Genomic DNA, 12,730 nt, shown 5'->3' with positions numbered 1-12,730 from the left:
TTAAAGCTTAAAACAGCAATTTTTATTTTTATTTTTTTTTGCAAACTGAAGTTCTTCAATGACAGCCTCTGTGTTTAAAAAACAAACAAACAAAAAAAAACCAAACAAGTTTCAATCATTGCTGAGAAGTTAACATGAGTGTAGGTTAATCTAGAAAGCACTCTTTTTCCAAAAAAATTCTATACAATAGTTTTAATAGGAAACACAGTGTTCTTTAGTTAAAGACTGTATGTTTTTTAAGATTGGTCATTGCTTTTCTTCTCCAGTTGAAATAAGACCAAAAAAAAAAAAATTAAGTCAGTGCCAGGATAATGCTGGCATGCCTGAGGATGCAAGGCAGAAAAACCCGCATTTGTTTTAAAGGGCTGTGTAAGAAAATTGTATTTAAAATGGTGGGAAAAGTAAAAGCGTTTTTGCTTGCTGCATGTATCTTGTTTGACAGCACTTGGAGTTGTAATGAGCTGTTCTTCTGAATCCCTAAATCCTTCTAAGTGTTTTTATGTAGCTTTTACTTTCTAATACATAGCTGGCACAAGAGTGGGTAGAAAACCAGAAGATGAAAGACAGGACTTACTACTTGTACTTACAGAACTTCTGTGCGGATTTGAATACGGCAGAGTTTATAGGTAAGTGTGATGTTTGGTGTAATTTCCTTGTTTTGTTTTGCTTTTAAATGAGACTTAGTCTTTATTTTCAGGTAGGCAGTGCCTAATAACAAGCAAAGTAGCTAAAGGTAGAAATAAGCATCTGACATACGAGTGTCATGTCAATTTAAAATAATTGTAGGAAGGTAGGATTATGATTTATCTTTTTTCTTTATTATTTATCTTTATTTTCACAATACAGATATAGATGTATTGAGTGAATATAAGGTGTTTTATCTCACTTATTTCTTAGAATGTGATACATTTTGTTCACTGATGTGGTTCTTCAGCTCTGAAAGTGCAGTCTTGAGTCATGGAATAGAGCAGTGTAGCAGGAATCCAGGTGTTGCTACCTCTAGTTTTTCTATCTGTTCTTGCCATGTAACTGCTAAGGGATTTCATCTCTACTCCTCTCACCTTTTCTACTGTGGTTGCTTCACCAAATGCATGAAGTTCTTATTTGCTTTACGTACTAAAAGGATCTTTAAATTTTGCTTTACAGAATGCGCAGAACAGAAATAAGCATTTTGCAGGGAACTTGTGCTTCATCGTGATTGGTTCAGTACAGAAGTTATTTGTGTAGTGTTGGGATAGTTTTACTCATTTGGAATGTTGTTTCATCTTATTCTAGCAAATGAAATAATCCTTGACTTGTTCTGCTTTTATGTGGCTCAGAAGAGTGCACATGGAGTTAATCTCGTAGTCTTTAGCTTTGTGAGAGTTAGATTGTGTTTTTGCAGTGGAAACTTCCAAGACCAAGATATAGGCTGTGACTGAATTTATAACTTTCTTACAAAATGGCTGCATGGGTTAAAATGGCCACATAGGTTGTTTTTCACAAGAGGAGCGCTGAGAAGCAGAGCAAGATGGAGGCTAGGATGTGCTGAAACTAATCCAGAAGGCTTGAGCCATGCCCACAGTTATCAAGCATGAACAATATGAACTTCTGTGAAGGAGTACACATCTTCATTGAAGAGGGAAAGGCTGGTAAATAAATGTATAATTAAATTTGTGCTTGTTGGCACAGCAGATGAGGTATCATAAATCAGGAACTGGGGCTTAGCAACCTTTTAGCTATTTCCTGATAAGAGTTTCTTTTTTCTTAAACATGGCTTTTGTAAGTAACAACAAAAAAAACTTTGCTGCTTCACTGAGGTCTTTGCCTGATAGAAAATTACTGATTCTGAGAATTTCCAACAGCTATCAAGTAGGTGTTGCTGAAATATGTAACATGTTAATTGTAGCATTTTGTTAGTCCGGAAGTAGTTGTGCCTGTTGTCCTTTTATAGTCCTAACTTTAAAATGTATTTTTGTGTAGCTTATTTTGAGGAGAACGATTTGACAAAGCAGCTCCATCCAAAGGAGGATGACTTAATCTTTCTGGTGGGCCAGAAGAAGAAGGATGCCTTTGGGGAAGACAGCGAGGTGGAGGAGCACCTGGTGAATCACGTTGGTCTTGTGAGGAGATTTTCTCGTGCGTCTGGCTGCTTAACGAGTAAGGGACAGAAATAAAAATGATACCATGAAATGCTTCTTTAGAGCTGGTTGATGAGGGATGTAGCAATTAGAGGAAATGTTGTTTCAGCTCAGCATGTCAGCATGCTTACTATGTGCTAGAAACTTTGTAAGAAGCCAGCAGCTGAATATACAGACTTGGTTGGCTTTTCGTGCATTTTCTGCAGACTTCAATACACATGTTCTTACTTCTGTAAGAGCAGAAACTCATAGCCAAGTGCTGTGCATCTTTAGGAGTGCGTTGTTGTTAGACATGAGGTGTCATGAATTTCTGTGACATCACTGCATAAAATCTTCACAGCCCTCTGTAACTTGAGCTGTGAAATGTTTACCAAATATCAAGATTATTGCTGCCCAAAGAAAACAGGTTATTTTGGCGAGGATTATTTGTCTAATAGAAGACAACTCCTAATTCTGCCAATACTTTTATGTAACTTGTTTGAATATCTTTCAGTAATCATTTTGAATGTTCTTTGAATTAACAGTTTTTGTTGTCATTTCTCCTCCCTTCTCTTTTAATAGGACAAATAGAGCAGCATATTGTCTGTCATCTTTCTGTACAAACTCGAGGAAATTTGTCATTCTTCATAAATAATCAAGTGAAGTGTGTGGTGGTTGGCTCCTTAGTGCCCACACAGCGATCATTCAAAGGTCTGCTACTGCTGAGCAGGAGTCCCTTGGCTAAACCCATCATAAATCCAAGTTACAGTGATTTCTGTCCAAGAGATTTGCCTGTAGCTTCAGAAAATGCTGTAAGTCCTATGCCTAGGGCAAGTGATAGGAATGGCAAGTGGGCAATTGGATCTTGTGAATTTTGCAAAACTGATTCTGCGTGCTGATTTTGGAGGTGACCAAGGGTGAAAAGAAAGGTTTCAAAAGCATTGAGTTGCTCTGCTTTTCAGAGTTACTTGATTGGGTGAATAGAGATGATGCTGAATTTGTTGAGGTGCAACGGAACACCTTTGTTTCTTTGCTGGAGTGGTCTGTGCAGGAAGTTAACTGTAGTGTGGGAAAGATAATGCAGTTTTGTAGAAGCATCGCTACAACTTTTCAGTCAGGATTGGGTTTGCCTCTAAGAGCAAACCTAGTATCAAAAGCTTCCATGCACTTTGATTTTGTGAGCCTTAGCTAAGGGAACATTCTGGGATTATGCAATGCTTAATCAGCATTAAGTCAGTATTTTCCTGTCGGTTCCTTCAGGCGTTTTCTATGAATGAATACAACGAAGATCAGAAGAGAGCCATTGAAACAGCTTATGCTATGGTAAAGCAACATCCAGGGCTTGCCAAAATCTGTCTTATCCATGGGCCACCTGGAACTGGGAAGTCCAAAACTATAGTTGGACTTTTGTCTCGTGTTTTGAGTGAGGTAGGTGAACGTGATGCAGCCATCTTGTGCGGGTGTTTGGTTTCTCAATGCAAGTCAGTGGTAGCTTCAGCTAAGTGGAAGGGTAGGAGTGGGAATGACTGGGGATGCAGTTTGTTAAACTGAAATAGCTAAACCAGAACTGAATAGGCTGTAATGGTGGAAATAATATTTTTTTGGATGCTTTGGAAAACATTTGCTTTACAGAACTTAGAAAATTAAAAAAGAATAGGAATTTGCTGAAAATATGCTTTATTAAAAGTAATACATCAAAGTATTAAGATAGTTTTAACAGTGCTATTTGGCCTGTCCAGTTTAATGGTTTTTGTATTAGCATCCATCAGATAATTGTTGAAGGGAGCTGTGCAGATGATATTTGTTTGAATGACGTGCTGTACTCGAGGCCTACCTTAAAAGAGTTTAACATGTACCTGTACTCTGCATGCTGATCAAGTTGAATGTGCTGTCTGACTTCTGAAATGCAAGTGGAAACGATCTCAAGAGCCTGTCTTGGTTTATTGTTAATTAATCTCCAGAACATTAGGAATGAGAAAACAAATAAAAAAAACGCCAGGATGAAGCAGAACCGTTTCCTGGTTTGCGCCCCATCCAATGCTGCCGTTGATGAGCTCATGAAAAAGATCATCATTGCATTTAAGGAAAAATGCCAAAACAAGCAGGAGCCTTTGGGTAAGGTTTATTTAAATAAATCTGTTTCTGTGTTAAGTAGACAAAACCAGTTGTTCCAATTTCTCCTTCAGGTTAGGTGTAATACTTCCGTGTTGCTCTGTACAGCTGTTTCCTTTTGCAGACCTTGACTGATGCTGCATCCTTATACCACTGTTAGTTTGCTTATTAAAAAGATGTATTTTATTATTGAAGTAAACTGCACTTTATGTAGATGTTTACCCTTCTTCTTAGTGTTATTATCAAATCACCACATTTAAGTCATTAAAATTTGAATAGAGTGTTACCAGTACTGCTGTCGTTACATTGATTTTCCCCCCCCCCCCCCCCAAACTAAAGTGCAAAGATGATTAAAGCAATCTAAAAGTAATTTGGGTCTAATTTTTGTAAACAGGAAACTGCGGTGATGTCAAATTAGTGCGACTGGGTGCTGAAAGATCAATCAACAGTGAAGTCCGGGCTTTTAGCCTGGATAAACAAGTTGAACATAGAATGAGTAAGTAGTGTGCAAACTGGGCTTTTCCTGAGGTTTTATTTAAGAGCTGGATGACGTTAAACACTTGGGACTGTATGTCCTTCAAAACAGGAGATCAGATGTAAGATTTTCTTTCTGCAACGGTGTGCATCGTGCCAGGGTGCTTCATAAGCATTCAGAGCATGTATGGCCTGAAGTCTAAGTAAAACCCCCAGAAATTAACACCATGGTTGTACATCTCAAAGAAAGAATAACAAATGCATGTTAAAGCTATTCTTCTTAAACAACATGACTACACAGCATTTGAGAGCTGCATTGGAACCAAGAAAAGTGTGTCATCTTCATTTTATTGTCCAAGGTAAAAGACCTGGATAGGAAAAAGGAAACTGCAATAAAAAGTGACTTTCTGGTCATTGTTAATGAAGTAACGCTGTGACTGTAAGCAGTTGAACTCTTCCCCCTGCTTACTTTCCTCCAATTGATTATAGAACGAAAGCCAACTGACCGGGACCAGGACATTCAGAAGAAAAAAGCAGCTCTGGATGAGAAGCTGGACATGCTGTCTCGTCAGCGTGCCATGCACAGATGTGAGAAGAGGGAGGTAATAAATGCAGTGTTTTATTTGTTTGGGTGTGGTTTTTTTTGTATTCATAACTGTATCCAAAGAGTGAAAAACGCTTTTAAAAACATCCAGGATAAGGAATGAGGAACTTCAGGGATTTTTTTGTTTGTTTATACTGGTGTTTTCAGCCGCGCAGTTATGGAACATATTGCTCTAATGCCCAGCAACTTTCATTTGGTTCTGCCACCCTTTTGCTCTCAGTGCAACCATATCAATTATTTGATTTCATTGTGTGCCTCAAAGCTTTGTTTTGTTTAACTGGAAGTAATGAGATGACTTTAAAATCTGACATTTGAAGTGTTTTGCACTTGGAAGTTTTCCATCATCTTGCCCTAAGAAGTTGGCATTTATTTTCAAGTTACAGATTTCTAAAGGTAAACCATTTTTCTATTTGCACAGAAATGTGAGAATGCAGTATCATGTGTTGCAGAGTGTGAGTATGTTGACAATTTTCTGAGGGAACTGATCAACTTCTTCAGGCACATTTGATATTTAGAGACAGTCTGGACCAGTCTAAATGATAAATGAATTATAGTATGGGAAAGAAGAAAGAGAAGTAGAACATGTGCTGTTAATTATTCCTGATATTTATGTGGATTCTTTTTTTCCTCATGTAGAGTCAAATGCTAGATGATGAAATTGGCAGACTTTCAAAGGAGAGACAGCAACTTGCTTCTCAGCTGAAAGAGGTAGGAATTTATCTTCAGGGCTCTTAATAAACTTCAGGTAATGTATTTGGATACTTGGTATCCTTTAATTGTGGTGAAGATCTGGATTTGATGTAGCTGGTAGTGTTTATAAGTTAAGTGAAAAGGTAAAAGACAAGCTGCTTTAAGTTACGGATTGCCAGATGTGAGTTACGTGTACTCTGGCTGTTGTGTTGAGGAGAAAAACTGTTTGGGAATTCTCTCTGAGAGTGGATTTAAAAGGAAATGTAGCACATTGGGTGAAGAAGACAGAAAAGAGCTCACAACCTTCATTTAATTTGACCTATATTCATCACCACTTTCATGCCTCTTGCAGTCCTGCTGGAGTTGAGGTGTGTTTAAGCCTTTCCAAGAGAGTGACAGCCAGAGATTTTGTGTGTGGAGGGGGGGAGTGCCAATCTGCACTTCCAAACCTGATAGCAAACACAGAGTTAGATGGCATAATTGTAGAGGCAAAAGTTTGCCACTTCAGTAGGACTGGTCTGTGATTTAAAGTGAGAATACTGCTTAGAGTCAGCTTTTGTGACTTCCATTTGCAATCATGGAGATAAGTTTCATTGGGATGATCTATAACTTGTGTTTGGTTTGGCAGTTAAAATTGTCCAGGCAGTTAAAAATTGCTTGAAGGTAGTTGATGAAAACAAAAAGAGAAGAGAATACATGGTGTTCTGTTGTACTTGAAGGTTCGGGGACACTCTCAGAAGGTACAGACAGATATCATCTTGGAGTCTGATATAATCTGCTGCACACTGAGCACAAGCGGAGGAGGGCTGCTGGAATCTGCTTTCTGGCGGCAAGGACCTTTCAGCTGTGTCATTGTGGATGAGGTCAGTAAAGCCACTGAGAATTTCATCTTGTTCCGTGCTTGAAGTCTGCCTCGTTCTCTGCTTAGGCTACTTGTGGCTGCTTGCTGATGTAAAATGACCTGGGCTGACTACCATGTCCCCATGTTTTATCTGATTAAAGTCTGTTCTGTCACACAGAGCAACAAGAAGAAGGGATAAGTACTAATTGCTTTTTTTTTTTTGCTGACTTGGGTGTCACTAAAGCATCACACAGCTTTTATTTAAAAATCATGGCTTAAGTGTGCTTCCTGCTATAGAGATTTGTACATGACTGTGTTATGTTTATATCTGCTTGGGAAGCTCTGCATGTTTAATGATAAAGTAATAATCTAGTTTGAGTTTTTACTGAGAATTTTTTTTTTTTTTAAGCCTTAGAAAGCATTTTTTTGTTAATTCTAGCTGGTATTACAGAATCCTTTAGGTACCTCAGTCCTTTGCTTACAACTTGTGCTTTTTTGTCCCGTTCACGTATGCAAAAAGGCAGGGCAGTCCTGTGAAGTTGAAACACTGATTCCACTGATTCATCGCTGTAATAAACTTGTCCTTGTTGGAGATCCCAGGCAGCTCCCTCCCACTATAAAATCAATAGTAAGTGTTTAAACTGTATTTTTGTTATGCTATCTAGTGGGTGTAGGGTAAGAACCATGGAAAAAACATAGAAAAAAAAAAAAAAAAAAAAAGAAATGCTTCAAAGTCAGATCACAGTGTCTGTCAGGTTACAGCATTTTATGCTGCCAGGTGATGCCTGTGTAGTGTGTTACGTGGAGCCTGTATCCATACTGCCTTCAGATGTCTTAGTAACGCTGATGTTGATGTGAGTGTGGCTTGCAGCTAATCTCTTGCACCAGTAAGAAAAGCTTACGGTGGCACAAACTTCCATGCAGCCTAGCACTTCATTTGTGATCGACTGCAGTGCTGCAGGCTCAGTTACACCGTTGTGAGCTTCATCCACTGTCACATTCCTTAAGGAACACAGGATTAGGATGAACTGCTGTTGGTGTGAGGACTTTCTTGCTCTATCAGAGTGTTCTAAGAATGAACATACGAGCAGCTCTTACTTTGCCTCTAGTGAAAAGAGGAGTCTTCAAACATCTGACAAAGAAAAGAGGAATAACAGAATGCCTTTTTTAAGCGCTTTTTTTTTTTTTAATTTACATACTTATTTAGAGATCCCAGCTGGGAGACCTCACTTTTCATTATTACTGTGCTTAAAATTGCAGTATTTCAGAAAGGATAAATGCGAGTGTAAAAATGAAGTGCAAAGTGTTGTCATTTCATCAGTGTGTTAGAACTTCCAAATATCAGATAGTTTCAAGTCTAAAAAGCAAATTTTTATCGTTAAGTTCGACCTGATTCCTCAGAAATCACTCCTGTTTCCTTCTGACAGAAAGCTCAGGAATATGGCTATGGTCAGTCCTTAATGGCACGCCTGCAGAGACACCTGGAAGAACAAGTGCAGAATAATCTTCTGCGACGTCTGCCAGTGGTGCAGCTGACCGTGCAGTACCGAATGCACCCTGACATCTGCCTTTTCCCATCCAGTTATGTTTATGGCAGGACTCTAAAGACTGACAAGTGAGTAGCTGTCTGCTCTGATTTCTGAGCAGCAGGGATTTCAGATGAGCCTTTTCATATCAGGATTTTATTTCAATTCTAAAAATTCTCGAGGTTCTGGGGGAAGACTGCACTGTGGGAGTCTGTGGGAGACTTGCATTTAACCTCTTAGTGCTTGCTGTTATACATAACTAGCTCACTCGAAAAGGATCGTACTCTTTAGTGCATAGAGTTCATTTTTAGGTTTCAGTTTATTCAGGTAACAGTGAAAATTAAGAGCTCTGAAAAATAGCTGAAGGTCGCTTTTATGAAAACGATGGTGGAAATAAATGATGCATCAGTTTCTTGTGGTTACCTAGTGATGAAACTTATTTACAGAGCAACAGAAGAGAACAGATGTTCTTCGGAGTGGCCATTCCAGCCCTATCTTGTTTTTGATGTAGGAGATGGCCGTGAGGAGCGTGACAAAGAGTAAGTCCTGCATCCACTCTGCCCAATGGTACACGTGCTGAGAATCAGTTACCAGCCAACGGGTTGTGTTCTTTCCTGTAATGTTTCCAGTATGCATTAAGTACCCAGAACTGCGTTTTCATCTTGGTTTGATTTATGGGAAGAATTCTGCTGGAAGCAGGTGTTGATTTGTGGTGGTGGGGGGGTTTATTTACTTACCTGAATACAGTTTTTAATCCTGTTGTGACTGTCTGCTAGATGCCAGTGAATCCTTACAGTTTATGCTAACTCAGGAGGTGGTTTGAGTTTCCGATGTATTTTATTTATTTTTAATCAGTTACTTTTTCTTCACAGCTGCATGCTGAGGTAAGACCAGAAGATGGCAGGCTGAGTCCTCCCTTTTGTGTGTGCTGAGGAAAGCAAAGCTATGTAATTTTAAGGGAGTGTGAAGTGTAGCCTTTCATGGCTAACTTTTCTCATTGTTAGTACCTTGTCAGGGCCTGCTTGTAGAGGTCTTTGAACATCTGTGTGAAGGAAGCTCTGAAAGTTCCAAGGGGGTCTTTGAATCGCAATTCCACTTCCAATTTGGCTGAACTGTTGAATTCAGAAGCTGTCCAATGTCTTGTTGTTTTTTTTTTTTTAACATTTCCTTCATTTCTTGTTCAGCTCTTTCAGTAATCCCCAAGAAGTGAAACTGGTGTTAGAAATAATTAAAACAATTAAAGAAAAGAGGAAGGATCTGGGTCTTCGTCGCATTGGGATAATTACACCTTACAGTGCACAGAAAAAGAAAATTCAAGAGGAACTCGACAGAGTGTTCAAGAATAACAGGTAAATAAACCATGATGTTTCAAATGGGAAGTGCTCTTGTGTATTAGTCCCTTGATTATCCTCTTAAAATCACAGCAAAAACTTTAAGATTTCTGTGTGTACTGCCAAGATGTGCCCTTGGTAATGCTTTTAAAAAAGGATGTTACCGACCCTTTCTCTTAAAATAAATGTGGTCTCTTTGTACCATTTCTTAGTTATTGCTTGTCTGTGTGCTTTGATTATATTGCTGTTCTGAGTGTAGCTGACTTGAAAGAAAATCTAAAATTCCAAGTGATGTGGAACTGAACAGCTTTTTAGCAGTGATCTTGGCCTCAAAAAAGGAAATTTTGCTTTATATTCATACACTGAATCTTTTCAAGTTCAGAAGCAGAAACTAAGCTTGAATAGTTCTGACAGCTGATCATTCTGGATAGCCTAGGCTGCTTGCATCAGTGTGTTGCTTAAAAATCCGACTAAGAACTTAATGGCTTGATTAATATTTTCTTTGACAGCCCAGGAGAAGTGGATACAGTGGATGCATTTCAGGGACGAGAGAAGGATTGCATCATAGTGACGTGTGTCCGGGCACACAGCTCCAAAGGCTCCATTGGGTACGTCCATCTCCAGTGATTTGCAAGCCTCCTTTCCAGTAACACTCCAGATATTGTCATTACATTTTAAACATTATTAGTAGAGACCTTATTAGAGAACATGTCACCACAGCTAGCAGATGAAAAGCCATCTGCATGAATTGATGTTGGTGGTTTGACATCCCCCCCAAATGGGGTGTGGAAAACACTAAGTATGTTCTGTTTTATATGCTGATGAATGCACGTGTCTGCTTTAGCCTGTTGTTGCTTAGTTTTGGCAGGCTCCTTAGCACACGGCAGGACTTTGCTTTTAGCTTTCACTCTGTATTGTGATTTAACATTTTTTGTCACTATCGTTGTTATTAATACAGCATTCTGTCTGTAAAAGCTCTGCCAACCTGTATGTAGTTTGGGCACGTTGTGCAGAGCAGCTGTATCTTTGATTTGTAGAGCAGCATGCCTACATTGATATGCAGAAAGTCTTGAATTAAGCTTGCAGATTTGATAGTTTATGTAGGTTTTTTCCAGTCTGAAGCAGAAGGAACTGAATGCCAGGTGCACTGTTTGTCCCTCCAGACAACAGTTACACAGTTGTTAATTTACTTTAATTTACTTTAATAATATTCTCCGTAGCTTACTGATTGCTTCAATTTAGAAATGGCAGTAGTGTGCTGCCTTCTAGTTCATTAGCTTTTAAATTAATCTATGGGAAAGCTGTTCACATAAACAGAAATGCTTTGTTTCCACACACCAGGTTTCACTAAGCTGTTTATGCTTTTCCGGTACTAATTTCCTAGTTGTTAGCTTAAGGGCTTCTAATTGTGTTGACCTGTGCTGCTTTGGGAAGGATAAAAGACCCAAACTGTGTTAAACAGTGATGCTTTCTGAAGGTGTCTTAATCTAGTTGATTGAGATTGGAGACTGAAGGCAGCTGGAACCTGCCAGTACTTCTGGCTGGCCTGGGACATAACCTCTATCTGTTCTTTCAGAACAAAACTTTGCAACACTGTGCTGGAGATTTACAGAATACAACTTTGGCAGTGGTGTGCTTTAAAAGCTGTGTGTACTGATGAGTTGGACATCTCTGTTACAAAGTCAAGTGTCATTGGCAAGATGTGCTGGGAAAGTTTGCCATCACCATTACTGCTGATCTCTTAGCTGAGCAAAGTATTTTGGTCTCCAAGGTTGCTCGTCCAGCATTAAATTTGCCCTGAAAGTACCTCGCAAAAGGAGGAAAAAAATCTCACAAGACACAACAGTGAAAGGATTTTTTTCCTTTCCTCAGACCAAAGTGCTTGTCATCTTCCACTTTTAAATGCTGTTAAGACTGAGACGTTCTTTCAAGACCACTTTTTTTTGCTTCTTTAAGACCTGTAGATCTGTATCATCTGTGCTGTTGGATCTGCTCCCCTGCCTCTGTCCTTTTTCACTCAGTGGCCAAATCCTCTGCTGTGGTTCTGTGACTTTTGCAGTCTTTACTGCAGGTATTGTAGGCCTGCTGTTCATCACCGCGCTACTGGGCACTGATGTTGGGTCTGTTCAAATTAAGTTGTGCAGAGGCTTGTCTTTGAATTGCAAACTTTGTTAATACAGAATAAGCTGTGCATTTTGGGAACTTCTTTGTTAGAGGAGGAGTATAAGTTTCATAACTGAGAGGTGTTTTTGTTTTCTTCCACTCTGAAGACTTGCTAGGGAAGAAGCCCTAACAGAAATCAGCATTCAAGAATACACTTAACATTTATTTGTAGGTTTCAGCACCTTGGTTTGTGAACCCACGGACGCAGGCTAGGTGATCTCATGCTTGCAACATGAATATTTTCTTTTGCAAGGATTGTGCTTTTCTGATCTCGAAGCATGATATAGCAGGTTTTCCTTCATATTCTGCCAGTGCACTTTCACCTTTAAAATAAAATGTTGAAATGTTCAGCATTTCAGTAGAAATTTTTTCCGTTAATCATGCCAAATATTATTAATCTATTTCAGTTCAAGTCAAAAAGAAGCTTAAAGTCTTGATAGGTGAAGTGAGGTTGATGACTTCTGTTCTTTGAGGAACATTTAAGGAAGCAGTAGTTGGCATTAAGAGGGGATTTGCACTAAGAAAGGAAACATCGATGGTAAGAGGTGGAAAGGACTGGAATTCCCTGCAAGGCATCAGTGGAGAAAGAAGGAAAAGCAATTCATCTGAAGCCCTTCATGTAGAGCAGGGCTGTGCAATGGCATCTGGGAGTGGGTCAGGGGCTGTTTCTGTTGTCTTCGTTTCACAGTAACTGAATATTTCCTTACCACTTTTAAGTCTCTTCCAAGAAGTCTTCAGGAGCTTCATTCTCTCATGTCTCCTAGGTTTCTGGCAAGTCTTCAGCGTTTGAATGTTACAATTACCCGAGCCAGATTCAGCCTCTTCATCCTTGGAAGACTGAAAACACTCATGGTAGGTACAGTGTTAATCAAATGATAGTAATCTACCCT

The 12,730-nt window shown here is 39.1% G+C and overlaps 1 protein-coding gene across 8 annotated transcripts in view; it reads left to right on the top strand.

The window, feature by feature from the left end:
- Positions 1-12,730, top strand: part of SETX (senataxin) — a 30,875-nt gene that overhangs the window by 13,619 nt on the left and 4,526 nt on the right. For all 8 annotated transcript variants that reach the window (XR_007380594.1, XM_048965617.1, XM_048965620.1 and 5 more), the window contains 15 exons: positions 527-626; positions 1,963-2,139; positions 2,682-2,911; positions 3,360-3,527; positions 4,061-4,214; positions 4,606-4,707; positions 5,175-5,287; positions 5,926-5,997; positions 6,699-6,842; positions 7,341-7,448; positions 8,248-8,435; positions 8,793-8,885; positions 9,531-9,695; positions 10,187-10,285; positions 12,605-12,692. Coding sequence is in view for 7 of the 8 variants with exons in the window: in XM_048965617.1 (XP_048821574.1) it covers positions 527-626; positions 1,963-2,139; positions 2,682-2,911; positions 3,360-3,527; positions 4,061-4,214; positions 4,606-4,707; positions 5,175-5,287; positions 5,926-5,997; positions 6,699-6,842; positions 7,341-7,448; positions 8,248-8,435; positions 8,793-8,885; positions 9,531-9,695; positions 10,187-10,285; positions 12,605-12,692 (2,001 nt within the window). In the remaining variant the exon portion in view is untranslated. The remainder of the gene's footprint in view (positions 1-526; positions 627-1,962; positions 2,140-2,681; positions 2,912-3,359; positions 3,528-4,060; positions 4,215-4,605; positions 4,708-5,174; positions 5,288-5,925; positions 5,998-6,698; positions 6,843-7,340; positions 7,449-8,247; positions 8,436-8,792; positions 8,886-9,530; positions 9,696-10,186; positions 10,286-12,604; positions 12,693-12,730) is intronic.

Source organism: Lagopus muta, chromosome 19, assembly GCF_023343835.1.
Source record: "Lagopus muta isolate bLagMut1 chromosome 19, bLagMut1 primary, whole genome shotgun sequence".
Classification (NCBI taxonomy): Eukaryota; Metazoa; Chordata; class Aves; order Galliformes; family Phasianidae; genus Lagopus; species Lagopus muta.
This window is presented reverse-complemented; position numbering and strand designations above follow the sequence as displayed.